The 27,727-nt window shown below is 45.3% G+C and overlaps 1 protein-coding gene across 3 annotated transcripts in view; it reads right to left on the bottom strand.

Moving 5' to 3' along the window:
• SP3 (Sp3 transcription factor) overlaps positions 1 to 27,727 on the bottom strand; it is a 189,040-nt gene that overhangs the window by 125,249 nt on the left and 36,064 nt on the right. For all 3 annotated transcript variants that reach the window (XM_078681548.1, XM_078681547.1, XM_078681549.1), the window contains one exon: positions 15,022 to 16,390. In XM_078681548.1, coding sequence (XP_078537674.1) covers positions 15,022 to 16,390 — 1,369 coding nt within the window. The remainder of the gene's footprint in view (positions 1 to 15,021; positions 16,391 to 27,727) is intronic.

The following is a 27,727-nucleotide window of genomic DNA, read 5'->3' as shown; positions in this document are numbered from 1 at the left end:
TTTTGCTCCTTTAGAATAGTCCGGCATTCTGGAGGTTGATTCTGGTATACAACCTCTATGACCTCAGGAGCCAGATTGAGCTGTTGTGTATAGGGATGTCTCACCCTGCCCCCGCTGTGGGTGAGAAGGTATGGATAGTTAGGTAGCTTCTTGTGAGATACTAGGGATAGTTCTAGGATGGTTATGTACCATGGCTGTCGAGCCCAAGGAGGAGCAATCAGTATTAGGGTCATTGGTTTCCTGACGACCTCTGGAATGAGTGGGAGAGAAGGAAAAGCTTAAGCAAATATCCCTGACCAGTTCACCCATAGAGCGCTGCCTTTGGATAGTGGTTGTGGATATCTTGATGCAAAGCTTTAGAATTTTGAGTTTTGGGCAGTGGCGAACAGGTCTAACGTGGGGGTCCCCCATCAGTGGAAGTACTGTTGCAGTAACGGAGTGTAAATTTCCCACTCGTGAACTTGTTGCTGCGTCCTGCAGAGCAGGTCAGCAATTAAGTTTTCTTGCCCTGGTATGTATTGTGCCAGGAGGAGGATGTTGTGTTTGTTTGCCCATTTCCGTATGGTCTGCGCTAGCTGCGACAGTTGTGTGGAATGGGTTCTCTCCCTACCCACACCAGTTTCAGAACAAAATACATTGCAGTCATATTGTGGGTTCATAGGAGAGCCATATAGGTGGCAAGAAGCTCCAGCATGTTCATGTGCATTGCCTGTTGTTGTGAAGTCCAGTGTCCCTGAACCACAGTGTCCTTCATATGAGCACCCAACACTGAGGTTCTGTAATTCTCGAGTCTGACTCCATTTTGTTCTGTGCCACCATTTTGTGTTGCCCTCATGTAGACCTGTAAAGGTAACCTGGCAAACGAAGTGGCCTGGCCTTCTTAGTTCATGTTTACATTAACTAGGTTTCTTTTTGACTCTGAAATGAACTGTAAGAAACTGACCTCTTCACCTGAAACTGACCTCGCAAATCCAATTTCCCTGATCGATCTTTATCTGAGATTGCCAATCAATGTTCAGGACATCGTTAACTTTTTAGTTTCCTTGCACGTGCTTTATCTTGTTCAGCATCTGTTACTGTTTCTTTTTTATGTTTCTTCATTACATGGGTTATGCTTTCAATTATAGGTTTGTCTGGCTTGTGGAGATTGAATTTGGGACATTCCTAATAATTAACTTTTGGGTTGGGATACTGTAAATTGAGTTTTTGCTATGTGATACTTTGTTTGAAAATGTATCTTATTGGCTAGAATTTTGTGCAGTGGGTGTACATTTATAATGTGAATATTGGGTATAAAAGGAGACGTCTCGCCTTAGTAAAATGAGCAGTCACCTGAGAATTTACACCGTGATTTATTTCTAGGATCACTGTTACTAGCTGCAGCTAATAAACTTGGTCTCTGACGCCATCCAGAAGTATTCCGTGTCTTTGAATACCAAGACAGGTGAACTCGAAGATCTTAGGCGTGTCCCTGACGCCGCTGGGTTAAACCCCGGTTCTTCAACACCACGAGTGATGCATCTGTTGTAATTACTTCTTGCGGGTTTGGGTTCTTGGAGGTTCTTTCCTTCAGTATTTTTGAGGTGTTCCACAACTGTAGTGCCTGATAGACCTTGGGTGAAACCAACAGTAGATCTTCCATGTCCCCCCCCACCGCTTGTGACCACTGGGATTCAAACACTCCAGGAGAGGTCTCATGTGTAGTTGAGCATGTGGCACTATCCCTATGCATAATTTCATCATTCATAGTAAGTGCATCACTGATTTGAGTGGTAGGTGACGGTGTGGCTGAAAAAGATCCTGTTTCTGGAGATCAAAAAACCCTTACAGATTTGGGGTAAGTCGTTCCCGTTACTGAATTGAGTATTGCTCCTAGCTATGGTTGGACCTGGAGTAGTTGGAGTTACGATTTTGTAGCACTGTTAGTTAAATCCAATTAGTGCAGTAGGTTGATCGTGTTTTGGGTGTCTATTAGCCATTTGGGTTTGGTTGGACTCTTGATCAGCCAATGGTCTAGATACTGAAAGACACGCATGTTTTCCCTTCATAATTTAGCTGCTATTACAGCTAATCATTTTTTTAACACCCTGGGGGCTGTTACCCCCAAATGGTAGGACCTTGAATTGATAATGATGTGCACAAACTGTAGGTATTTGCGGTGCGCTGGATGGATTGGAATGTGTGAGTAAGTGTCCTTCAGGTGTATGGCAGTCATGAAGTCACCTTTTTGTAGTAGTGTTATTACATCTTGCGATGTGACCGTGTGGAAGTGTTCGGATAGTATGTAGCGATTGAGTGGCACAGGTCCAGAATTGGCCGTAGTGAGCCATTTTTTTTTTAGTATCAAGAAATTAAGGCTTCATCATTTAGCAGAAATATATATTGCAGATTAAACACCTGCAGTTTTGGCAGGATATTTGGTGTCTGCGAAGTTAGTTCTAGGCAATATCCCTGCCTGATTATTTGTAGTACCCATGGGTCTGATGTGATGTTTGGCCACGATTGGTGGAATTATTGTAGCCTTCCCAGTCAGGTGTTTTATGCTCTGCCGGAAGTTTGGGCAAGTCATTTACTTAGTGGTGTGTAGGTACCCTTGTTGGGGGTACCTCTACCTCGTCCCTTGTTCTTGTAGCCTCCTTTATAGTATCAAAGCCCTTGCTGGTAGACCGGGTGTTGCTGGCGCGGATATGTGGTATTTTCTGGGGTAGAAACTTTTGCTGCCCTTGGTAACACCCAAAAGGCTGTTTAGGTGTAATGAAAGGCACCCATAGATTTGGCAGTGTCCTCGATTTTCTGTAGATGTGTGTCCACAGCAGTCCCAAATAGTTTTTTCCCATTCAATGGGACACTGAGAATGTGCTGCTGCACCTCAGGCTTGAACCAAAATATGCGAAGCCACACATATATATGGAACATGATTGATGCCACTTGCAGCAGTGTCAGCTCAGTCTAATGCACATTTGATTGTTGCATTTGATAGACTCCGCTCATTTACCAGACCTCCCCCTTGTTTTTTGTATTCATCTGGGAGATGTTGCATCTGGTCTTGCATCTCATCCCAGGTTGCCCTATTGTATCAGGAATCATCTTGAAAGCATGGCAACTGAATTGGCGATCTTTCAATGGTTTGCGTGCCCTGTTGCATCAATTAGTTTACTTTTTTGTCAGGAGGAGGCCCTCTCCAGTTCCCTAATGCTGCAGCTCTCTTCCTGGCTGTGGTGACAACAAGGAAGTCTGCTGGGAGATGTCTCTGTATGCAAATAGGAGAAGACCTGCATTTTTTCTCTTCTCTATGTGAGGAGTTAGGACCCTGGATTTGAATGGGTCCTAGAAGATCTCTTTGGTTATGTCGAGGACAGATCCAATCCTTGGCAGATATTGTACTGTGCGCTCTGTGCGATTAAGTGTTTCCTCTAAGAGGTCAGTAGACTCCCATGTAGTGTGCATGGGGAGCTTGAAGTACTCTACCACTCTTTGGATGACACTGTGGTAATAGGATGTGTTACCTGGTGGCGAGTAGGTACTGATGTCTCCATGTCTGGGTCATGCAAGACCACATCATAATCATCCCATGCGTAAGGGGCATGGTGGATGTCTTGTGTTCCTTGGAAATCTGTGTCCTGTACGTCCCCTCTTCCTCCTCTTGTGGAGAGGGCAAATGTGTTTGTGGTGACTCTAGGGGGCTGAAAGTTATTAGGCTTGTGGCCCTGTGTTCTTGTGCAACCGTTTTTGATGGAGGCTGTGGCAAGTATTGATCCTTAGCCTGTCTCTTGCCATTTTCTTTACATTTTCCTGGCTAAATTATTGCAGTCCTTCAAAGACCATGCTTTGTTCTTCCCTTGGTCTTTGTATAGGAGTCTTGTTTCATTGGAGCTGGTGGTGTGACCTCAAGCTTTGTGTGGCTTTGGAACCCCAGAGGTGTGACTTTTCTTCTGGCCAGAAGAGGGTCCATGTTGTTTTTCAGTCCTTGAAAACAAGGTCAGTTTCGATTCCAAGGCGCTCGAGCATTTCTTTGGATCCTATGATTTTCTTGGGGTCGCAGCTTGCTTAGCATACTTCGGTGCCGATGGGTCTGCCAGTGCCGACTTATTCTTCGGAGCCGATGGCTCAGTCAGTGCCGACTTGTGCTTCGGTGCCGGCGTAGTGCCAGAGCGGTCCCCGTACTGTGGCCTTGTTGCCAGATGGGGATAGAGAACGTTCTTGTCCCTTCTCGGCTATGAAGCATGCTCACTGTGTCAGCCAGAGGGCTGTGGTGCACCGTGGGGTGGCGAGTGCAAGATCTTCTTTACACAGGGGTTAACAGGACTTAGTATGTGGCGGTGTCCTAATCCTCAGGCCAAATATGGAGATCATCCTGGCATGGGGACACCTCGGCCTGCACCAAAGCGTGTTCGTTCACTGAGGATGAATCAAAAGTAACATAGTGGGGGCAGGGGATGAGCACCCCGCCTTCTACCGGAGCACTTGCCTTGCTTTTCCACTTCATCACTGTCATGCTAGAACTCCACCTTGACTGCCAGTTCTATGGTGTGTGCCAGGTATTGAACCATATGGTACCAAAGTGTCTTTTTGAACAATGAGCAAAGCGAACACTTGTCTTCGTGCTCTGAAGGTTGGCACAAATTACACAGAGTGTGTCGAACTGTGTGTATTTGGCCCCCGCACCAAGGGCACCGTCGGAAGAGGCCATCCTTTGTCTCCATCACACAGAGACAGTCAGTCTCAACGGGGGGTGTAATCGGGTGCCAGGTAATTGGTCCCCGGCACCTAGAATCCATGGGTGAAGTCTCCTGGTTCTCCGTTCGAGTCTTTTCTTGACCATAGGTCACACTACATATATCCTTAACTCACTACTTTACGGAAAACTGGGGGATGACCAGTATCAGATCTATAGAATGGGATGTGTTGAAAGTAGTTCTCAGGGGAGTCTGCCTATCAACTATGGTGGGGGTCCGTTACACCCTTCAAACAGACTTAGCCAAACAAGAAAAAAATCATAGAGGAAATTGAAAAGGATCTGCCTAAAGCTGCCCCCAACAGAGTAGGTTGGGTTTGTCACAAACAGAAAGTAGTTGAGCTTTGTGACCAGCTAGAAAAACGTGATTAGAAAAAAAGGTAGACAACGCTGGCATGCGAAAAGAGAAAGCAGGTAGAATGTTCCCACATTTGATTAGATAAGAGTCTCCCCACAGCCAAACCTAGCTGTCAGGGAGAACAATGGTCGAGTGGTGAGGACACAACACAATTTCAACTCAGCCTTTGAGGCCTATATTCGCCAGGTAAACGCAAAGGCTGTAGCAGACAGTTGGGGAGGGAGAGTGAAAGGACTATCTAGATCACTTCACCCTACCGATGATCTCAAAGGAAGATTAAGTAGAAATGGGGGACACATAGGTAGGCAAGAGCTTCAAGAAGCATTACAATCAATGGTCAAGGCAAGGACACCAGGTGGTGATGGGCTCCCATCAGAGTTCGATAAAAACCTTCCCGAATATCTTAATCAATAGATTAGTCCAGGTGTTTGCAGAAGCATACCAGCAACGAGAGCTCTAACAGTCTATGTCCGAAGCCCTGATCACCCTGATACCAAAACAAGGAAATGATCCTCTTGAACCAGGTCCATATCACCCCATAACCTTGCTGAATGTTGATCTTAAGCTCCTTAATCAGGTGCGTGCGGGCACGCCTCATCCCCCACCTTCCATGTGGATCAGTCCGGATTTATACCACACACAAACATGTAACGTAATCGGTGACGACTGGTTCATATTATGACTGTTCAAGCTATTCAGGAAGAAAATTTGTGCTTGCTTTCCTAGATATTGAGCAATAATTGACTCCCTTGACTAGGAGTATATTTGGATTGTATTATCCATGGCAGGATTTGGAACCACATACATAAATTGTTATATATGACCCCAACGGCAAGGATCCGTAATGGACGATATGTCTCAGAAGCAATAGTCTTACAACTGGGAACAAGGCAGGGATGTCGCCTGTCTTTACTTTTTGCCATAGCGATTGAACCCCTGGCGTGTATACTTCGGCAGACCCGAAAAGGTAAACAACAAGCTAGCCTGTCACGGACTGAGAGAGTTTGTGGCAGTGCGGGATCATCAGTATTCATGAACGATTTATCTGGAATATTATCAATGACAAGATGGTCTGAAACCCTAGTGGATTCACACACCCGAGCATTCATTTTTTTATCTTTTCCTCATGACTCCTTCGGTTATTATAGAACGTCTAATTTCAGATTGATTCACAACTTTTAAATCGTACGCTTGAGAAATAAATACAACCATCATACAGCCTAGCATGACTAGACTAAAATTAACCAGATAAAACTATTTGCCGAATGATTAGCCACCACGGAGAAGATCTTACGACATCGTGGCCTCAGCGCATAGTTTGCGGTTCAAAGAGAACAATAGAAAAAGTTGAGACGGGTTACCTGACGAAGGCCCTAAAGCAGAAACGCGTGTCATGTTTTTCTTCTCTTTATATCAACCGCCAGCCTTTATACCATTCATTAACCCCTCCTTTAGGTTTTTAACTGTGCATAATATTGGTTTGTGTATTTTTGTATAAAATAATGTATGTGCCCTGATATTTATATGTAAAAAAGAATTATCAAAAAATATACATGAAAAAAAGAAGTACACACTTGCTATATGTGATGAAATTATAAAGCAAAGATAAATGAATAAAGATATATATTTTCATATCAAAAGAACAACTGTCTTTAATAAATTGATGTGTAAACAAGTCTAATACATACTGTTTTCGTATAAATTAAGGCCTGGCTTTTTCATTGTAAATGCATGCTCTTGAACTTGTGGCTAGCTTCTTGTTTACTTTTTCAGATATTGTACCCTACAGCTAGCAAGATATATTGTTGTTTTGTGGGGGGTCCCCCTTTTTCGAAACAATACTTCTGCAGACCTTCCAGGGTTGGGGAATTCCTGTGGGCAAATCAGAACTTGTAATTGTGTTGTATGCAGATGATGCTTTGGTCGACCTCCGGCAACCGGAAGATTCGGTTCCAATCCTTGTTGGGGTTATGCAGGACTTCTGGGAGATCTTGGGGCTTTGGGTAAATGCTCAAAAATCGATTTTATTCCAGCTGGGTCTGCTAACCAATCATCAGGTGGAAGAGCTGCCAGATCTTGGTCTCCGACGGGAGATAGTCAGCATTAAATATTTTAGGTATTCATATTGCCAGTCATGAAAAGCTATTCTTTTATCTCACTATAGGGAGGGTTATGCCAGGTTAAAATCATCTATACAATTTTGAAACTAGATTGTTGACAATAGCACTCCTCAAAAAGGTGGTACTCCCACCCGGTCTATACGTAATGCAGGACAACTTTTATGAGCTCCCGCGAACAGTATTTGATGAGATCGACAAACTGACTATATCACTTCTTTGGCACGGTAGGAGATGTAGAGTAAGTCTACTTACCTTGAGGTGCGAGTGGGGAAAAAGGCGGCATGGAAGTACCAGACTTTAAATTGTATTACTATGCAGCACAATTACAATATGCGGTTCATTGGCTGGACGGCGAGCCAAACTGAGAACGAAACCTGCTGGAAGGAACTTATCCCGGATACCAACTGAGAGAGCTCCTAATGAAGGGTGCTAGGACTACACAGACTGTCCCCCATGGGATTCGCCACATGGGGAGATATGGGAGAGAGTGGTAAGGTCCATACTTAGAAGAGCCCCATATGCCCCAGACATTGATATTTGGTTGCTGGTAGCCTTCGCAGAAATCGCACAAACTATGGCATAGTCTGTTCCATTAGCAGATCATTCTTGGTCCAAGCTGAGGAGATGAAGAGTAGGCCTGAATGGGCAAGACTGAGTGGAGAACAACATATCGACGGTCAAAGGTTTTTCATTTTCCAGTAGATTACAATGGAAATGTGTTCGAAAGAATACAAATGAGTGTAAAAATGAACAGCGAACCGAAGGATGCCTGAAAAGGTCTCGAACCGGAGCGTTAGATAACCTGTCTGAACCAGACAACGAAAAGAGAACAATCTAACAATGGAGGTGATGACCATGCGTATTATCACTAAGAGTAGGAGCCACTTTGTTTCGTGACTCAAAAGACTTCTTCGAAGAAAAACAACTTGCCCACAACTGGACCCAACACTAGATGGTGAAAGTATGCAGAACATGTGCATCTGCAGCCACACATGCTTCAAACACTTATCTCTAGGTGAAGAACGCAAAAGCAAAACTTGCAGGGAAAAAATTAGCTCATTCAGGCTGTTGGATTTTATCCTAATGCAGACACCAGTTTTTTTAAGCACCATATTAAATGCAAACTGGTGGTCTAAAGGTACGTCTGATACAACATAATACTTACAAAAAAGTTTATAAGATAAACTAACCTAAATAGTTAAAACCTTATAAACGTACCCAACATGCAATCAAATGCATAAAGTGGAGACATTTTGGGTCTCCAATAGTTCTTGGAGGATGGGTTACTCGGTCACAACCGTGACAGATATCCCGTCCCCCGAAATATAAATTCCATTATATCCTATAGGATTTAATTTCGCAGATGGGATACTCCTCACTGTTGTGACTGAGTAACCCATCCGCCAAGATCTAAATCAGACCCTTTGTATTAAAAAAAAGTTGGGGGAACTTAACACCGGCAAAGCCCCGGGACCTAATGGGTTCCCAAGCGAATTTTTCAAACGATACCATCTCCAGCTAGGATTGCACTATAAGGCTGCCCTGGAGGCGGCGAGGGAGGATGGCCTACTGCCAGCAGACTGGAGGCATGGGGAGATTGCAGTGTTCTGCAAGCCTGGGAGACCCCCGGACCGACATGAGTCTTATCGACCAATCTCCCTTCTAAATACTGAGGCCAAAATATTGGCCAAGGCGCTTGCGAATCGCCTCCTCCCATACATCACGGACCTGATCCACCCAGATCAGGCGGGATTTATGCCTCATAGAGCGACGAGACATAATATTAGACGCGCACATGTAGCAGTGGAGGCGAAGGGTAGGACTGGGGACCAGGCGGCGCTGCTATTGGCCGATATTGACAAGGCTTTCGACTCTTTGAGTTGGACATACCTGTTCGCACTCCTTTCACGGCTCAACCTAGGGCCACGTTTTAGATCATATATGCGGTTGCTATACACCGATCTGATGGCCTCTGTGAGGGTGGCGGGAGCGACCTCAGCGGCCTTCCCAATAGGACGGGGCACCCGGCAGGGATGCCCGCTCTCGCCATACCTGTTTGCTCTTGCTATGGAGCCGTTGGCTGCGTGGGTCCGGGTGGATGCGCAGCGGCGGGACTTTGAATGGGAGGAAGGACCGTCAGACAGAATAGCATTATATGCGGACGACGTCCTGTTTTTCCTCACCAATGTGAATAGATCCGGGCCTCGGGTTCTGGAGGTGATGAAAATCTTTGGAGAGGTTTCGGGATTGTATCTCAACCCACGGAAATCCACACTTTGGATGCTGGATAACCGCATGGAAATCGGGCCGTGGGCATCGCCACTTCAGATTGCAGTTGGAGGTCTTCAATACCTGGGGGTGTTCCTGACGTTTTCACCGGCAATTGCTTGGGAACGCAATGTCGCCCCGGTGTGGGATAGGGTACAACAGGATATGAAGAGCTGGTCTCGTATGCCCCTTAACATCTACGGCAGAACGGCAATTTTTAAGATGGTTGCCCTCCCGCGCCTATTATATCAATTACAGAATCATCCATATTCAATTCCGATGCAATGGTTCCGACAGGTTAACTCGGAGCTGGGCCGTTTCCTGTGGGCCGGGGGAGCGGCACGAGTGGCCCTGCGTACCTGCTTTTTGTCCACATACTGTGGTGGCTTGGCGAAGTCGGATTTGTTGTCATACTACCAGGCATTCCACCTCGTAGTTTTGAACGAGTGGTGGTACAATGACAGAGGGGACCCCGCATACGCCCTAGAGAGATACCTGATGGACCCAGATACACTGCACACTATTCTGTACTCGGCAAGGCTGAGAAAGGGGTTACCAAGGGCGACCCAGGCTGAGAAAGGGGTTACCAAGGGCGACCCAGGTCTTCTTCCAGATATGGCGGCAGGCACTACGTCATATGGGATGGTGGGGGAAGCTGACGGAAGACACCCCGCTATGGCATAATGGGCAACTGCCGGCACTAACACAGTTGCGGGGCTTTCACGGATGGGACTTGATAGGAATATCCACCCTGGGACATGTCTTGAGGGGCACAACGCTTAAATCATTTCAAGAACTTAGCGATGAGTTTTGTATGCCCCGAACACAGTTCTTCAGGTATCTGCAGTTTAGGCATGCAATTACACCCACACTGGAGGGATTAGACACTCTGCCCGAATTCAGCCCAATAGAGGCGAAATTGTTCATGGGGACCTGGGGGAAAAGAAAATATCCAGAATTTATCAGACATTAGTTGTACACTGCTCTTCCAATCTACAGACACGGCGGGATCACTGGGTGAGGGATGTGGGGGACCTGGAGGAGGAAGATTGGCGAGAAGCCCTCGAGTCCCCCAGGGGACCGGCTATTGCCATGCGCCTGCGCTTTATACAGTTTAAGTATCTACATCGCTCTTATTATACTAGGGAGAGGCTGTGGAGGGCAGGCCTGATTGAGTCCCCGACGTGTCTGAGATGTAATCACGAACTGGGGGATTTTTTGCATACAGTGTGGGATTGTGCTGATCTGGTGAGATTTTGGACAGAAGAGTGGAACTGTTTGTCGGAAGTGCTGGATTGGGACCTCCCCGGTACCCCTAAATTAGGCCTATTTCATGTCCTCGAAGGGGTTGGGGGTAACATCTATAAGAGACACCTACTTCTGCTGGGTCTTACGGTGGCGAAAAGGGATGTGGCTCAGGCGTGGAAGGACCCCAGAGCTCCCAAAGTGATTGTGTGGAAAAAGGGCCTAGACTTCTGTATGGGTCTGGAGCGGCCGATATTTGAGGCCAGAGGCTGCCCCACAAAACATTATAAAATCTGGAAAAGATGGGCGGACTACAGGGGTCTGTGGCTGGAACCTCCGGCACCGACTAGAGATGTTGAAGGGGCGGATGTGACGGGCACATGAGGGAGATGTTTAATACCTGACTTATGTATGTACACTCGATACAGTACGGGAGAGACGCCGTGCAGGGGATAAGTAGGGGAGGGAGTGGGTCAGGGAAGTTGGGGTAAGGGGCTGGGGGTTGGGGGTTTCTTTACTATACTACTGTAAACTGAATCGCTGATTATGCTGTACTGTATTTGCCGCAGTTCTTCCGGGGTACGGAGAGCTGTATCTTTTATGCGATTTGCCAATAAAATGGGTTGTTAAAACAAAAACAAAAAAAGTGTATCAACTCCAAAAAACGGAGTACAAGTCAAGAAGAATGGAAATGAAAATCATCACACAAAGATTCCTTTTGTATAGTGTGGGTAATTATAAAAGCATAACTGGTGTATAAAATTTTAAATCTTCTCACTCTGTAATTATCTAAATCAAATAAGAATGTAAGGCGATCAAAAGACTGTTTTGTTGGTAAAGGGTTTCTTAAGGAGCTACACACTTTAATAATAGGGGGGAAAATTAGCCACACACAATCTGGTCACATATGTGTTGCATATATGCCTAGTTATTATACCAAAGCAATAAATAAATAGTATATTATTGGGATATTTCTAAAATCTAGAGGAAGTCGCTGTTTAATTTAAAGCCATTTTCATTTAAGAACTTTAACAACACTTCGCACTAATGTGTAGTAGCATACTGAATGTAGGTGTTTTTTTTTTTTATCTGGGAAGCTGGGTCCCTCCTATTGCGTATGCCCTGCACAGTTTATAAAAACAAACTCTCCATGATATTTTACATTGTGCTACAAGTATGTGTGTGTGTACACAAAACAATCCAATAGTGGAGGACTATTTATTGCACTTCATATACAAAGGACAAAGTGTGTGTGTTTGATGTGCACCTCGCGTAAAGTGTATAGTATAGAGATCTCCTGATAGGAGTCCCTTGCAGATCGACTCTAGAGCATGGGTACTCACAAACATCTTCTCAAGGCCACAAAGTTTGGTCTGTGTTGTGACGAGGGCGGCATCAATGCCGCCAGCAGAGGTGCAAATTGAGGGGGCAGTAAGGTGTGTATAGGGAAAGCTAAGCATATACATCTAGTGGCTGACTTGCACAATGTGAAACTAGAAAGTCTGAGATTAACCTCAGATTACCCACTTTACCAACTGAATGAAATACACTTTTTGAATTTGGAAGAGACGTTATCATATATTTACAATTTAGCCGCAAGATAACTTCATTTTCAAAGCTAAGTGGAGCAGGACAACCTTGTTGTTATTTTTAAACTTCAATTAACCTTTAAATAAAGGCTTGCCTGTATATTTATTCTATTTTTAATGTTAGGGCCGAGTTCAGTGAACAGCAGCCCACTGCTGCTGTTGATCAGGGGGCCACAAGTGAAGGTCAGGAGGGCTGCATGCCACCCCCACGCCGTTCTAGGAGTATCACGGCTCTAGGGGTTCTGCACCACACAAACATTTGATAGATGAAGGTGCAAGCTTGGAGATTTTGTGCCACCGCTGAATTTTAGTAAACTGGATCATGTAAAAGACCTAGAGCAAAAGGGTCTGGTGGCTCAACTCTGGACATTTATTTAGGAGCAGACAGTCACAGGAGCAGCTTTAAAAATTAAAATTAAAAAAAATCAGACTTAGAGGGCAGAATAAATGTCCTCATGCTGGACTCTTATTGCACATTTCTGGGTTTCCAAAAAGAGCTGGCAACTCCAGTTGAGGCAACAGCTCAAGTTCAGATCGTAAGTGAAAATACAAAAAATACTAACTGCCCTGGGTAATGGTCCTTGAATCATATATTGTGTAAACCAAAGAACCCTGAAATGTCTTCACTTTAGGCTTTTTTAATGCATCATTATTTTATTTATTTCTGTAAAAAAGGTTATGAGGAAAGGTGTTTGAAGTAATGAGTGACCCTTAGACTTAGCCTCTTCACGAGCAGAACCAAATGGTCAACCCATTAGGAATTTGGGGTCACAACTCAATACGCAGTGATAAGCGTTAAAGTATACCGAAACAGAATTCATATTAGTCTACGCAGTCGCATTGAAAAGGGCTTACTGTACAGTCTAATCTAATCAGTCCTAAAGCACCGTTTCAATGAAGGCAGAACATCAGATAATGCGCACTTTTCAAGGTTTCGAGAATGTCAACCTGGATAGGCAGGACTAGATGATTCCTTGCTTATTTCCCGGACATGGATTTTAGAGTACAGAACCGATGGCATCTCATACTAGCTAGCCCAAGGATAAACTCCACCTTTCTAAGAAATGTTTTGGGTCTTAGTTCACAGTCCACTATACGTGGCTTTGTGGAGAGTAAATCTCTCATTTGATATGTTCTCAATGTCTGAGCCACAGATTTATAGAAAAAGACCATGGGGTATTTTCAGCCATTTGGAATGTCTTTTCCCCCATGAAAGTCTTCGTCATTCAGTTACGTGTAGTAGCAAACTCTTTGCAAAATTTAGGAGCAGGAGGTTGGGGTAAAACAAGGAACATGTTATCCAGTTTTAGCACATTTTTCAGTGACTGTTTGGGAAATGCTCTTCTAATTAGTAGAAGAGAGTGCCGAAATGGGGGGGAGGTATTCACACTGTGTTGCCAATGTCAAAGTCAACTTGAATACATAGCCTTATCTTGTATCCATTTTACCTTTGCATGAGATGGTAAATTACTTCTAGAAATTAGCTAGTAGAAGAGCTTTCAAACACTTTTTTAAAATACAAAACACAAATGGAGCAGAAATTTCTTAAAATAAAGGTCACCGTGAAAAAGGGTAAAGGTCTTCAATGGTTGGAAAAAGAAAATCCAACTTCAGGTCCTTGAAGCATTATCATTTACAAACAATCTAGAAAGGCTAGAGTAGATACCATATGCTCTATAATTATAGGCAAGGCAAAATAGTCTGGATTGACTTGATGGTTCTAACCTGCAGTCAAGTTGTTTGAAATTATTCTTAGGCAATAATCACTGTTTCACTTGCTTACTGTCAATATCTTTTCCTCTGAGCTTCCAGAACTAAGAAAAATCTCACTCATTAAATGGCCATCTCACCCAAGAATTCCACAAAAGAAAAAATATATAATTTGTTGTGTGCACCTAGGATAAGGTTGTACTTGCAATTGGACACCAATTGCCACTATTTTCACAATGCGGAGAGGAGTTGGCCTAACGGCTAGGGCGCTCGACCTCGGACCTGGAGGGACTGGGTTCGAGTCTCGGTAACGACGCCAAACATCCTGTGATTCTGGGCAAATCACTTAATCTCCCCATGCCTAACAAAAATGAATGTCTGTCCTCATGTAACGTAACTGGTGCTATGTAAAGCGCTCTGATACCCGATTCAGTTTGGGTCTAGTTCGCGCTATATAGAACTCTGCAAAAAAAATGTTTTTAAATGCTGTACAACGTGTACTATTTGTCTTCCAGATAATGCGATCTTATTAACAAAGTGCACTGGCTATTAAGTATTCTTCTACAAAGGGCTGATTTCAGCCAATTACATTTGTCATTTAATGGACTGGGTGAAGCCTTTAGTTATCAGTCTCTGGACATAGTTTCTATGTTAGATGACACAAAAGTGAAATGGAGCAATTGCCCATGTGTATCATTTCACACAGGCTTGGAAAGTAATCTAAATATTTTTGCTCCACAAAACTGCAGGTTATTATCCAAAACTTGCCTACATGGTGCATGTAGGAGTAAAGAGCACACAATACAATAGGCTATATAGTTTGTAGTAATAGCAAACCAATGTAGCGGATTGAGAAAATTCCAAGACCTGAATTACTTGCAGCATTTATCTTCATAACTATCAGCTCATCGGCACGGGAACAGGGTACCAAATGAGGTAAAGATATGCAATAACAGTAAACAATTAACATTCTAGAAATAAAAAATAAACAGATACCTGATGGGCTATCACCACTTTCTCCATGCTGCAAATGCATTCCACCAGTATCTATTGAGTTTACAGTAACAGTCTGAAGATTTGGCATTTGACTAACAGAGGCTGATGCTGAAATGCCTCCAGCTCCAACTTGACCAAGAGTAAGCGTCTGCACAGGTGTTAGAGTAATTTGCTGCTGCGATGGATTCTGTATCTGCAAGTTTTGCAAATTTTGGACTCCTTGCACTTGAAATGTTTGCCATGCTATTTGTCCAGAGGGTGTCACAGTTTGAGCCTGAATTAAAAACGTTCCAGGGTTCAACTGCAATTGAAGATTTTGCAAAGCCTGCTGAGATATGCCTTGGACACCATGGATTGTCTGTTGTGCAATGCTTTGCACAAGTTGGGCTTGACTGTTATGCTGCTGAGTCTCTTGAAGTTGTATGATAGGCTGTGCAGTGGAGACCTGAATATTGTGTGCCTCATCAGAGATAGAAGATTGCATGTAATTTCCCTGAAGTTCAGAAGTGTGCACCTGCTCACTAGGACTGGAGGTCAAACTATTTGAGCTTTGCTGCAACATGCCTGTGTGGTCCATGCTTACAGACAGCTGGGATGGTGAAGACGTTGGCACATACAAATCTGTATCCATGTTGGATTCATTTGCTTCTGGAGAGGCTTGTTCACCAGTCCTTTCAGAAGTATCTGAACTATCCATAGCCTGCCCTGCATTTATCATGTGTCCATCTGCATCAATGCCAGCAGTCATGGTTTGAGATCCTCCTGGTATGCCCAAAGAGTCAAGATCAACACTATTGATAGGTACAAAAGTGATGTTGCCTGGTCCAAGTCCAAGTGGTACATTTGTAACTACTTGTGCTTGTCCAGGAAAGCTTGACCCACCACTACCACTAATAGTAACTCCTTGAATCTGGACAGATCCACCTGAATGCTGGACCTGGCCAGATGGAGACAACAAATTTGAGTTTGAAGCCAAAAGATTACCGGATGTAGATCCAGAGGCAATGAGTGTTTGATTGGTGCCATGAATGAGCTGAATTTGACCAGATTCTTGATTGATGCTGCCACTTTCTGATGTAGTAAAACCAAGCTGCACTTGCTGACCATCGGCTGTTTGGAGCTGAGGAATTACTTGATACTGTACATTGGATAATGTACCATTAGATGAATCTGATCCTTGTGCAACTGAAAATAAATGCTGGTTTTGAAGACTATGAAGAGGAAGGACATATTGCCCAGTTGACGTCACTGTAGTACCACATGGAAGCTGTACTAAATTGCCAGCTTCATCCTTAAGAGCAGAACCAGTGGAATAGACTTCCCATCGATTTGGAGTTTCTGTCAAATTTAGGGAATCCAAATCTTCAGTCTAGAGGGGGAAAAAAAGAAAACAGTAGTGTGAATTTGAGATTGCACTAAGTATGTGCATAATCAAATTGAGGCCACTATACCACAAAAAGAACACTGATAAACTCTGGATTTTAGCAGAAGACATTTGAACATTGCGAATAACTGAATATTTACAGAAATAACCTGTAATTAACAAAACAGAAACAATTCTAACAGCTTGAAATACAGCAGGCATTACTGGACATGTATTGTTAAATCATTAGATTCAAAGTGCACAGCGATTAGAATTTGTTTTGTTAGCTTACCAAAAAAGTACAGTAGATGCCGAATCACCAAATGCCACCAGAGTTACACATATTTAGCATTTGTTTGCTGTAGAGAGCACAAATGTCACCTTGTATCCACTTCATAGCATTTCTGCGACAGAAACTTTGAACATGCGCACTTCTTTGCTTTTGAATTGTGTGACTGAAGGTGAAACCACTAGACAGTGGCTTTTCCATCTGGCACGCGACCTGACAATTGCACTGATGCCAGGATAAGTTATCCCAACTTTCACTATTATTACTGCTTAGGTATCCTTCCTAGACCTACAAGTTTTTGAATTATTCCCAGATCGGAAATCTTTAATAATTTTGACACGGCAGTATTAAAAGGATGGATACAATAAATGTGTTGATGAGGTTTTTGTACTTCATTATTTGGATCTTTATGACAAACTCCGTGTATGCTTGGTTGCAACATTCAGATTTCCAAGAATAAGCGTATTCAAAAGACCACACCAAGATTTTGAACCTCAGAGACTTGGGTCCTAATCCAAACTTTCGCCATTTGAAGAAAAGCTAAACTTTTGACAAGTCAACTCATTTCTTTGTGTTTAAATGTTCAAAAATATAAATGGAATTTTTTTTTGTAATGTGCTAAAAATGAATAGTTTACGAACTTGCTCTCAAACCATCTCCAAATCCTTTCCCTGCTGACTCTCCCATTGGTGAGGGCACGCTATGCAAAAATCAACACATACATGAAACTGAGTCTTCGAAAGACTAATTAGTATATGAAGGAGAAACTCAGGGGGCTCTCTGCAAAGAAAGATAAGATTTATCTTCAGTATCACACTAAATAAAACCAGGAAGTATGTACTTCAACTGAAAAGTCCTATATTTTACAAAATCACTGTTCAGATATATGCACTTAAATTAATCTAAGTGACAAATTACAGCTGAACCTCGAAAGGGAATCCCCCTCTGTTGAGTAAGCAATGTGTGAACATTCCACAATAAAAAAAAAATTCAAACTGTATCCTTTGTAGACTCCTTCGCCAGTCTAGTCTCGAAAGTAGATGTATGGGTAGGATACCTTATGATCCAAGAACTGGTCATGAAACGTACTCTGACAAAACTCTTAGTCATTTTCAAGATAAATGAAAAATGGGGTCGGAAAAAACTTAGTGTAATAGGTAATTTCACATTGCAATCCATTCTCTTTGTACCAAGTACAGCACATTCTCCATATGTTCCCCAAGTTGCCACTGTTTTTGCTAAATGCAAACTTCTACATTTTTCTGGACTCACAAGATGTCTAAATTCCAAGTAAGACTGATATTTGACTCTGTGCCAAACAGCCTGATCCATGCTGAAGATTTAGAATCGTTGGAAAACGTCATTTTACCTTGGATATGTTCGTGGTATTTCTAAGGTATTTGGTTTTGTGAGGAGCAAGCAAAAGTATCAGACAAGGTAACTTTGAATACCTCCCAACTGTCCATGGTTTCAAAGGTTCAGCATTTGCTGCCCTAAACAGTGGCAAATACGTTGAAATGCAGAGTACTATGCACCTTTAAAATGTCTTCATAATAGTTATTAACCTGCTCCCATTTTTTACTTGCCTCTTTTTTTGCAGCTGAAGATGTCCGTTAGTCTACTCAACGGTCTTGAGAGATGCTCTGTAATCAAATGGATGCCATGCTGTGTAGCCCTCATAATAGGACCACAGACTTTATGTCCTCTCTTTTCAGGATGTATAACATGATAGTCAGTTGTAACAAATTAAGTGAAATCTCCTTGTAATCTCTCCCGAAAATACAAATTCTATAAAAATATTCACATTAAGTCAGTACAGACCACAGTGACTCAAAAGAAATGCAATGCATTACCCTACCTTCTGCTGTCTTTCTGGTGATTTTACTCTTTTTTTGTCTCTGTACTTAATAAGTCATTTCATCGGTTAAAGGAAAAACAGTTTGGAGATTAAATTTGTGAGATGATAACGGTCTACAGAGTTTAGACGGATTGGCAATATGAACATCATTTTCAGGATAATTGGATCTTTAAGAATTCTGTTTATCAACTGTAGGTGAGAGGATAACAGGGGCGCGAAAAGGGAAGCAGTAGTTGACCTTCAGTTTTTATTTTTTACTATATGTCGTTAAAACCAATAAAATTTGTTTATCAAAAAGAACCTAATAGGCATACAACCCTGCACTTTAATTTACGTGCAGAATCCATGTTCAGAATTTGGTCTTTCTCATCTATCAGCGTCGCAAGCAATGATAATGAATCTTAATGTGATCAAAAGGCACAGAAAGCTCATGTTACAGAATTAATGTCAGACAAAAGTGACAGATTAGCCCTTTGTTGTCTTATTCAATAATCTGGAAAATCTAACCACAAATAATAGTATCTCATGAAAGAGCAGCGGCCTATTGGGTGTTGGGTATCTCAGCATGACATGCATTTGATCATTTAACTGGCTGCCAGGAACATATTTTTAGAGACTGTGATGGAATTTGTACTTTGAAAAAATATATATTTATTCGTTATATTTATGCAAACCACACAATCGGGTGCTAGATCACACCCCTACCAACAGAGATCAATTAACAGCAATAGACATCTCAGGGAGATTAGTAAGCACCACCATATCTTGAATAAACATATATGCTGAAAGGCCAACAGCTTCAAGCGAAACAAGATCAGACATACAGCAGATGTACAAACATCCTAGGCATCACACTGGGCTACTTGCCCCGAAGGTCTGGTGTCGCCATCAACGGGGCCCAGGTTATAATGGTTAATCCAATAAACCCATATTTTATATAAAATTTGTACGGAAACCCCCCTGCTCATGTAGGTCACCTTTTTCGCTGTAATATGCATGTCCATTCTGGTCATCCACTCACGTAGGTTTGGGACCTCCAGCACTAACTAGTACTGCATTACTTTTCGCCACCACCAGACCCAGGAGACACTAAAGAGAAACTTATCCTGTGGGACATCTACTTCAGTCGGAACCCCAAGGAGAACGGACTTCGGCTCGATCAGAATGTAAGCACCCAGGATTGCCTGGAGTTTCAGCATCACCCTAACCCAGTAAGCGTGGATAACTAGACACCCCCACAGTGCGCGCATGAAATTGCCCCTGGCCTCGCTACTCTGCAGGCAATCTGGGGACAGCACTCTTCCCATCCCATGAAGCCTGGCTCTGTCATAATCAGCTTGGTGGGGTATCTTAAACTGTATCAGCTATAACTTGGATTTTATGGCTACCTCCTGTGGATACATCAGGGCCGCTACCAAGTCTGTGTCATCCAAGTCTCCTACCTCCTTCAGCCATCTTTCCCTCAACATGTGTAGCGTGTCGGACTTATTTTTGTTTAACGTCTTATATGTGAAGGAGACCACCCCCTACCCAAGCTCGGCCACTTGTAGCCTACCTACAAGCTGGGAGTATTTAGATATACCTACAATCCCTATTCTTTCTCCCATCCATGCATGGCTTAGCTGTGCATATTTCAAGCACTGATTCTGGTGGAGCTGAAATTCTCTTCTGAGAGAAGAGAAGGGAATCAGATCACCGTCCTCTAAAATAGCTCCAATCTAGGCGATGCCCATCATGTCCCAGAACCTTTCCCACGTCCAGCATCATCCCCTCCTTCCCACAAAGGCATCTCCCAGGTCACCTTATTTGCCCAGCCTAAGCACCCAGTAGCATTACTCCCAGCCTCAACCATCACCTGTGTTGGCGGCAGCGGTTTGCTAATCCCAACACTCCCCCCCCCCCCACCTAGCCCACCCCCACCCCATGCAGAGGGAAACACAGAAGCAACTGTGCCCACTCCACCTTATAGGTCGAATGACCCAGAGGTGCAAATATCCAATCATTGACCTTTATCAGATATGCGGCCCTGTAGTAGGCCCGCACATCCGGAAGAGCAATGTCACTGTTATAGGAAATGCAAAGCCGCATTTGTAAAGCAACTCTGGGGTGGCCCCTATTCCATAATAGTGTTCTCAGTTCCCTTTCTATTTTGGCTAAGCCTCCCCTATGGAATTTTGTAGTATGTGTTCTGGAGGGCGTAGAGCAGTTTCGGAACTGTCATCTTGATGATGGCAGCTCTCCTCAGAATAGTCAGGGGCAGCCCATGCCAGCGCTTTGCATCTCCCTGAAAACCTGTAACTACCCTTCCCAGGTTGTCGGAGAGAAATAAGTCCCTGCTGGGCGACATACAAATTCCAAAATACTTAAAGCCCACCGTCTCCACTCACAGTCTGCTTGGTAGGGAAGTCAGGTCGGAGGGGCCATATGGTTGAAATAACACAGACTTCCCCCAGTTTATCTTGTACCTCGATAAGCCTCAAAATATCTCAAAGGTCTTTAAGATTACAGGAATTGTGACTACGGGCTCGGTGACAGAGGAACAGGTCATCCACATAAAGCAAGATTCTCTCTTTCTCCAAGCTAGAGTAAGAAACAAGGGATCCCCATATAACAGGGAGTGTATGGACCATACATGCTAGAGGTTCAACTGTAAGAGCGAAGAGGAGGGAGGACAGGGGGCATTTGTACTTCCGACTGTCAATGTTACAAGGCCTTCTGTTTCTCCACCTACATTTTGTAGATCCCACAAGTAAGCCAATATTTGGCTACTTAATCACCAATAACATGATGCAGTGAAATGTCTAGGATCTGCACGAGGATTCAAGTGAAAGTGGGCATGATAAGGTAAGTCCCACTGTAAAGACAAAGATCTACATTTCAAAATTGTTTCTACTTCAAGAGACGCCTTGTACAAATACGCAGTGAATACACTAGGCCAATATCCAAGGGCGGTGCACGATGAGATAGTACATGAAAACGGAAGACTCATCTGCATAAATCTTTAATCCGCAGATCTTGAAGTGTCTCATTCATTTGACAAGCTGATAAAACAAGGTTCAATGCTCTTACAATCCCTTTTTCTAAGGCACTGATAAAGAAGGCTAAGTAGCGCAACAGATAGTCTGTTCACTTGTAGAAATCATAGCAGAACTGCTAACACTGAACAGGTTCAATTTTAAAACTGGACAGGTGGGGGCGTAGCCAAGATGGCAACCGATTTGGACGTGCCTGCTTGTCGCTCCGACCCCTGGCCTGGGCCCTAGCCGCATAGCAGCCCCCAGCGGATCCCTAGATAGCGTTCTGGACCCTGCTCCGGACCAGTGCAGGTCTGCGGAGTCTGAACCCTGGGGGCGGTGCAGCATTGGCGCCTCGTGCTGACAGGCAGCGCGCCGATCGGTACGTCACGGTCCGCAGTCTACTTGGCAGCGTGCTAAGCTGAAGCCCCTTCCCCCCTGGAAGGACCCGGGCGGTGCTGTTTGGCCCGAGGGAGAGACGCGGTGACCCTGTTGGCAGCGGGGGCACAGGTGTGTCTCCGCGCTGGACATTGTGACGGATGGCGGAGGCAGCGCGGCCTTCCATCTGGGGCCGCTGAGAGATGCTGCGCCGTCGGCGGAAGGTGAGACCACCCTTGGCAGCTGCGGGCCCCGGTCTTCGGGCAGCTGTATCCCTCCTCTCCCCCACCCCCCGGCACTTGGAGGTGCGGGACCGAGCGGACTTGGGCCCGGGCCCGCACGACGATAGCCTCGTGATGGCAGTGATCAGGCCTCACATCTGACCCCCGAGAGATGCCCTCCCCCCAGCCGGAGGGGGTGCTTCTCTAGATCGCCCCACGGAGACCCTGAGTACCATCACAGGGAGGGGGGTGTTACACCGCCCCCCCTCGGCGGTGGGAGGCAGCAGAGTGGGTGCACTGGCCGAGAAGCGGTGCTGATCGGCATAGCCAGGGACATTTCCACAGCTGCGGGCCTGGGGCCAGAGGGGGAGTCTAGGGGGAACACGTCTTGAGGCCTCCACTGCGCGGTCAGAGGAGGATTGCCACAGCAGAGCTGTGGTGTGGCTTTGGGGAGAGGTTGCACTGGGGGAGCCACACGTTGGAATTTGCTCACAGTGCCATCACTTTTCAGTCCCCTAGGAGCACGACTGGCAGGGGCGACAGCTTGGGCGCCTTGTAGGGGAGTTTACCTGGTCCCTGGTGCTTTGACTTCTCTCACTATATCCAGCACCGCTTCCACGTCGCAAGTGCAAGGGAGCTCACCGCATTACAATGGCCACCAACAAATCCAGGAAAGCTAGATCAGTAAAGGACCCTCTCCTTAAGCTTGGGGCTGGAGGGGCTGAAGCATCGACAGCGCAGGGGTGGGGGGGGTCTCTCGGTGGGACAAGGACCGGACGGTCCAGAAAGGGGGGGGGTCACCCGCAGCATCCTTGAATATCGCTCTGCTGCCCTCACAAGAGAATTCCATACCATGAAAAAAGACGTGACCGCTGAGATTCGGGAGATGCGAAGAGACATTGACTCGGTGGGAGAGAGAGTCGAAGTGGAGACGCAAACAGCCGCATGAGAAGAAGTGGCGCAGCTTCAGCAGGAGGTCCTGCGTCTTCAGGACCAGCACTTGGATCTCCAAGCCCATGCGGAGGACCTGGAGAACCGTTCCAGCTGGAAAAACATCCGAATCCGGGCGGTTCCTCAGGGGTCGGAGGGGCAAGACATCGAGGCCTTTGTAGTGGAACTCTCATCATATCCTAGGAGCTTCCCCGGAGCAACGGATCAAACTGGACCGGACACACCACGTAGGACCTAAGAGACCAGCGACTGCCCCCCTTCCGACATACTGACATGCGTGCACGGCTTCCAGCTCAAAGATCGCATCCTGCGGGAGGCAGGGGCCAAACACCCCATAGACTTTCGCTCCTGCAGGCCTCTCCTATTCCAAGATGTGGCTGCCTCAACCTTGCAGAATCTACAGGAGTTTCGGCCCGTCAGGGCGTTCCTGCGCTCCAAAGACATCTTACTCCTGGGGCCACCCGTTCCAGCTCATTTTCAAGTGTGAGGGCAGGCTCCGCCAGGTCCGTTCTCTTAGAGAGGCCTTGTCGCTTCTTCACCGGCCAGATGGTGACCGGGATACTCCGGAGAGGGAAGCCTCCAATGGACACCACAAAGGTACATCAACATGGCAACAAGTTGGGAAATCAACACTGCATCTTCGCCCGGACCCGAAGGCAATGGCTAAAAAACACACGGCGGTGCTGAATTCTGTCAGGGGACTCCACTGCCGCAGACTGAAGCAGACCGGCTATGGTAATGGCAGCTGTCATTCATGTGGGATCCCTGTGCGGGGTGGGGGTGGCGGGTGCTCCTCCTCCTTCCAGATATGAAGGGTTGACGATACTTGCATTCTGTGCCTTTATATTCGCTTTTCGCAAGCTTTGGGACAATTATTAGCACACTTTGGGTCCCCTCCCATGACGGTAGACATAATATCCTGTCCCTTAATGTTAAGGGGCTTAATAACCCTACCAAAAGGCGGGCCGTCTTATCCTTCCTTGAACACTCGGGTGCTCACATTTGCCTGCTCCAGGAAAAACACCTTCTGCCAACTGACACACATAGACTGAGGTCCAGGGCCTTCCCATATCAGCTGTTCTCCTCTCGAACCACTAAGACAGCGGGGTGGCGATACTGGTCTCTGCTAAGTTTCCGGGCCAGGTGGGCAGCAAACAGGCCGCGATCAAAGGTAGACTACGGGCGCACACCTTCACCCTAGGCACACATACAGTCACAGTAGCTACTGTATATGTTCCTAATGAAGGCAAAGAGGGGATTTTTCAGGAAGTGGTACATGAGATGACTTGCCTCTCAGACATTTGGCCTTTGATGGCGCAGTGGACCGATCAGGGCAGCGATGGGGCAGACTGGGGGGCCCTTTCTGAGGATGTGAGACGGCTGCTGGCAGAGGCTGGGCTCACAGATATCTGGCGACTGCGACATCCAGGGTGCAGGGTCCAGGGAATACACCTTTCACTCGCATCCCCATAAGGCATATGCCAGGATTGACTACATGCTCACATCATCTCGCTGGCGCAGCAGAAATGAGAGGTGGAGATCCTTCCCTGCCCCCTATCTGACCACTCGGCAGTGCGGATTTCCCTGTCCTTACACCACCGCCGATCCTCCCGTAGGTGCAGGCGCCTACGTGAGACGATGCTACAGCGTCCCTCTGTGGTACAGCAAATCCATGAATGTATTACCAACTATTTGGACCTGAATGATTCCTCAACCATCCCCACAACGACCCTTTGGGAGGCTCTAAAAGCGGTGGTCGGGGGGATTTTCTGGGCATTGCGGCAACAGACAATAAGGATAGGAGGGAGAAAAGGGAGGGACTATCTGGGGAGGTTGTCGAATTGGAGTGAATCCATCAATGAACAGGAGCACCCAGAGTCTGGAAGCAGCTTAATGCGGCCAGGGAACAGCTGGCGGGACTGGATATAGATAGGGCTGAATATTCTGCTTTCCGCCTGAAGCATGCATTTGATGTAAGGGGGATAGGTGCGGGAAACTCCTTGCTAACAGGCTCCGCACACAGCGACAGGAGTCTCGCATCACTGAGATCCTGGATCAACAGGGTCGAAAATATGACACAGTTCACGAGTGGTAAGGAGACAGACTAGTGCAGTCTCTTCCCAAAACAAAAGTTGTTTAAAAACGATTTTCCCCTTCTGTGATTACTGTCTTTGCCTGTGGTTGTTACAGTTTGAAATTGTAGTTTTAACCTGCCTGTGATTGCATATATTTTATCACCTGTTTTGTGTTTTAAACTTGTTGTTCTCCCTGCCCATGATTGCTTCCATTTAACGTGTTGGTGGGATTTGCAGTCCAACCTTTGTAGTTTATCCCTCTCATTCCTAGTGACAATTCCGTCTTCCCTCCAAATCTCTCCTTTGCTCAGTGCTAAGACCTGTATGTTAAAACAGTGCACCCCCAGCCCTTTTGTGTGCACAAGCCAGTGAAACCAGCCCCCATGCCTCCCCCCCCCAGCAACAGGATAATCTACATCAGAGGGTGCCTCTGTGAGCTGTTTAAACTGTGTTTACTGGGGCCTGTGCACTTCATTTTTTGGCCAGCAGAGGGAGTAAAGTTTTATTCAAACAGTATTGTTAGATGTCAAGTTAGTGAGGCCTTTACCTGCAGAATTCCAAAGTGTGGATTGAGCCTGTCTGCTCCTAGGAGATTCTGAACAGGAGAAGCAGCTTCCAACTCCCTGGCCAGCAAACCTTGTCTGAGGTCGCTGGGACCTTATATGGCCTGCTGGTGGTTGGTACATGCGTACACTGTTTGGTGGGTGTATCTGGTGTTTCTATTGGATTAGGGTTAATGTCCTTATTGGTTGGGTATTTGAGGGTTCTTATTGGTTTCTGGGTCTGCGATTCAATCATTGTATGGTTGGGACTAGGGCTAGGGTTTCTATTGGAAGTAGGGACTAGGGCTTCCTATGTTATTGGTTGTTCGGAGTAGGGTGGGACTAGGGCTAGGGTTAGACCTTTAATTGGAAGTAGCGATTAGGGCTTCTGGTGTGATTGGTTGCTGGACTAGTTGTGGGACTAAGAGTAGGGTTGTAGTGTTTTATCTAGGACCCTGAATCGATCTTCCTATTTTATGCCCTTGTCCGGTTATAATCAGTAATATCCATACAACGGCATAATAATCATATCCATAATTCAGTCGTAGCCCATGCTGTCACATTAAGCAGGGCTACTTCTCCGGCCCCCTAGTAAGCACACCGAGTTCTCTAAACAAAACCAAGCCTCCATGAACCTGGGAAATCCCCCTTGCTTTAGTTTTGATTTCGTCCTAGAACTCCTGTAAAGCACTGTAAGAACGGCCAGTTCTTAGTGACATCTTTATTGACGTCTTATGTCCAACCTTACGTCAAACCCAGGCACCTTTCAGGTATAAATATACCAACATTGCCTTAAGCAAACACACGGTGGTGATTCTGGAGCAGAGCAGCTATCTACTTGCCCGAGAGCCCAGCTGATGAGAGAGCCCACGGACGCTGCCCCTCCTCTTTGACACACTGAGAGAGACGCTGTATTTTCTCCTGCCGAGAAATCCAGCTCCAGTGTTTCCAGATACCTTCGCAGGTTACTGGGATATCGAGTACTGAGAAAGAGATACAAGACCTCCTGCTTTCTATTACCCAGGTACGGAACTGACTAAACCCTTACAGAGAATTCTTGAGCCAGATTCTTGGCAAAACAAACTTAACTTAAACTGCTACTTACTTACTCCTTCCCACGTATTAGGCTTAGGTCAGGTACACCGGGGTAGGCGTATTTAGAAGCACCAGTTGAGTACGATTAGTCAATGTATATATGTATGTATATATTTTATCTATTTTAAAGTATCATATGGCTAAGAAACCATATCAATGCTTTTACAGTATTATTTTATAATCCTCCCTTTACTGTACGCACTTTACTTTACCATGAGTATTACAATCGTGGCAATTCATTTCTCTTGTATGAGGAAGAAGGCTGCTCAATAAATAACACCTTTTATTGAAAACGCCCGTCTCTCTTTTCTCTACATTCTGGTGAAACTAAGTATGCACATTTGACTGAGTGAAATAGTTGTCTATTGTTTTCACACGACTCTAGAGATACACTCTTATTCAGGGAGAGCAAAGTTGTCATGTTTTATGGTTGTCAGAAGCTAATCCCTTCTTGTCTATCCAGGGAGGTTAAACTCCTCCTCGTCGAGAACGTTTCTAGTGACCTCTGAGCTAGCTGGCAAACCTTAAGTCTAATATAGTCAGTAGAGACCTAGATAACCTCAGTCCTACGTCTACACTGCTGAATATATTATTCCAATGCGCAGAGCCTATTGGGAATATAGGAACTACACTACAGGGTTAGGCTTTCTATTGGAAGTAGGGACTAGGGCTACCTGTGCCACTGGTTTCTTGGACTTGGATTGAGACTACTGGTAGGGCTAGGGCCTTTATTGGACGTAGGGATCAGGGTTTTTGAACTGATCAGGTGCTTGGACTAGATTGGCTGTAAGGTCCTGATCTCCTATTGGTTCTAGATTTTAGTGCTAGTGTTGTGATTGGATAGCGTTAGGGCTAGGGTTCCCATTGGCTGAAGGGGTCACCTGATTACTAAGGCTATTAAAGGCCAGGGTTAGGGCGTC

This window comes from Lissotriton helveticus, chromosome 3_1 (assembly GCF_964261635.1).
Source record: "Lissotriton helveticus chromosome 3_1, aLisHel1.1, whole genome shotgun sequence".
Lineage (NCBI taxonomy): Eukaryota > Metazoa > Chordata > Amphibia > Caudata > Salamandridae > Lissotriton > Lissotriton helveticus.
This window is presented reverse-complemented; position numbering and strand designations above follow the sequence as displayed.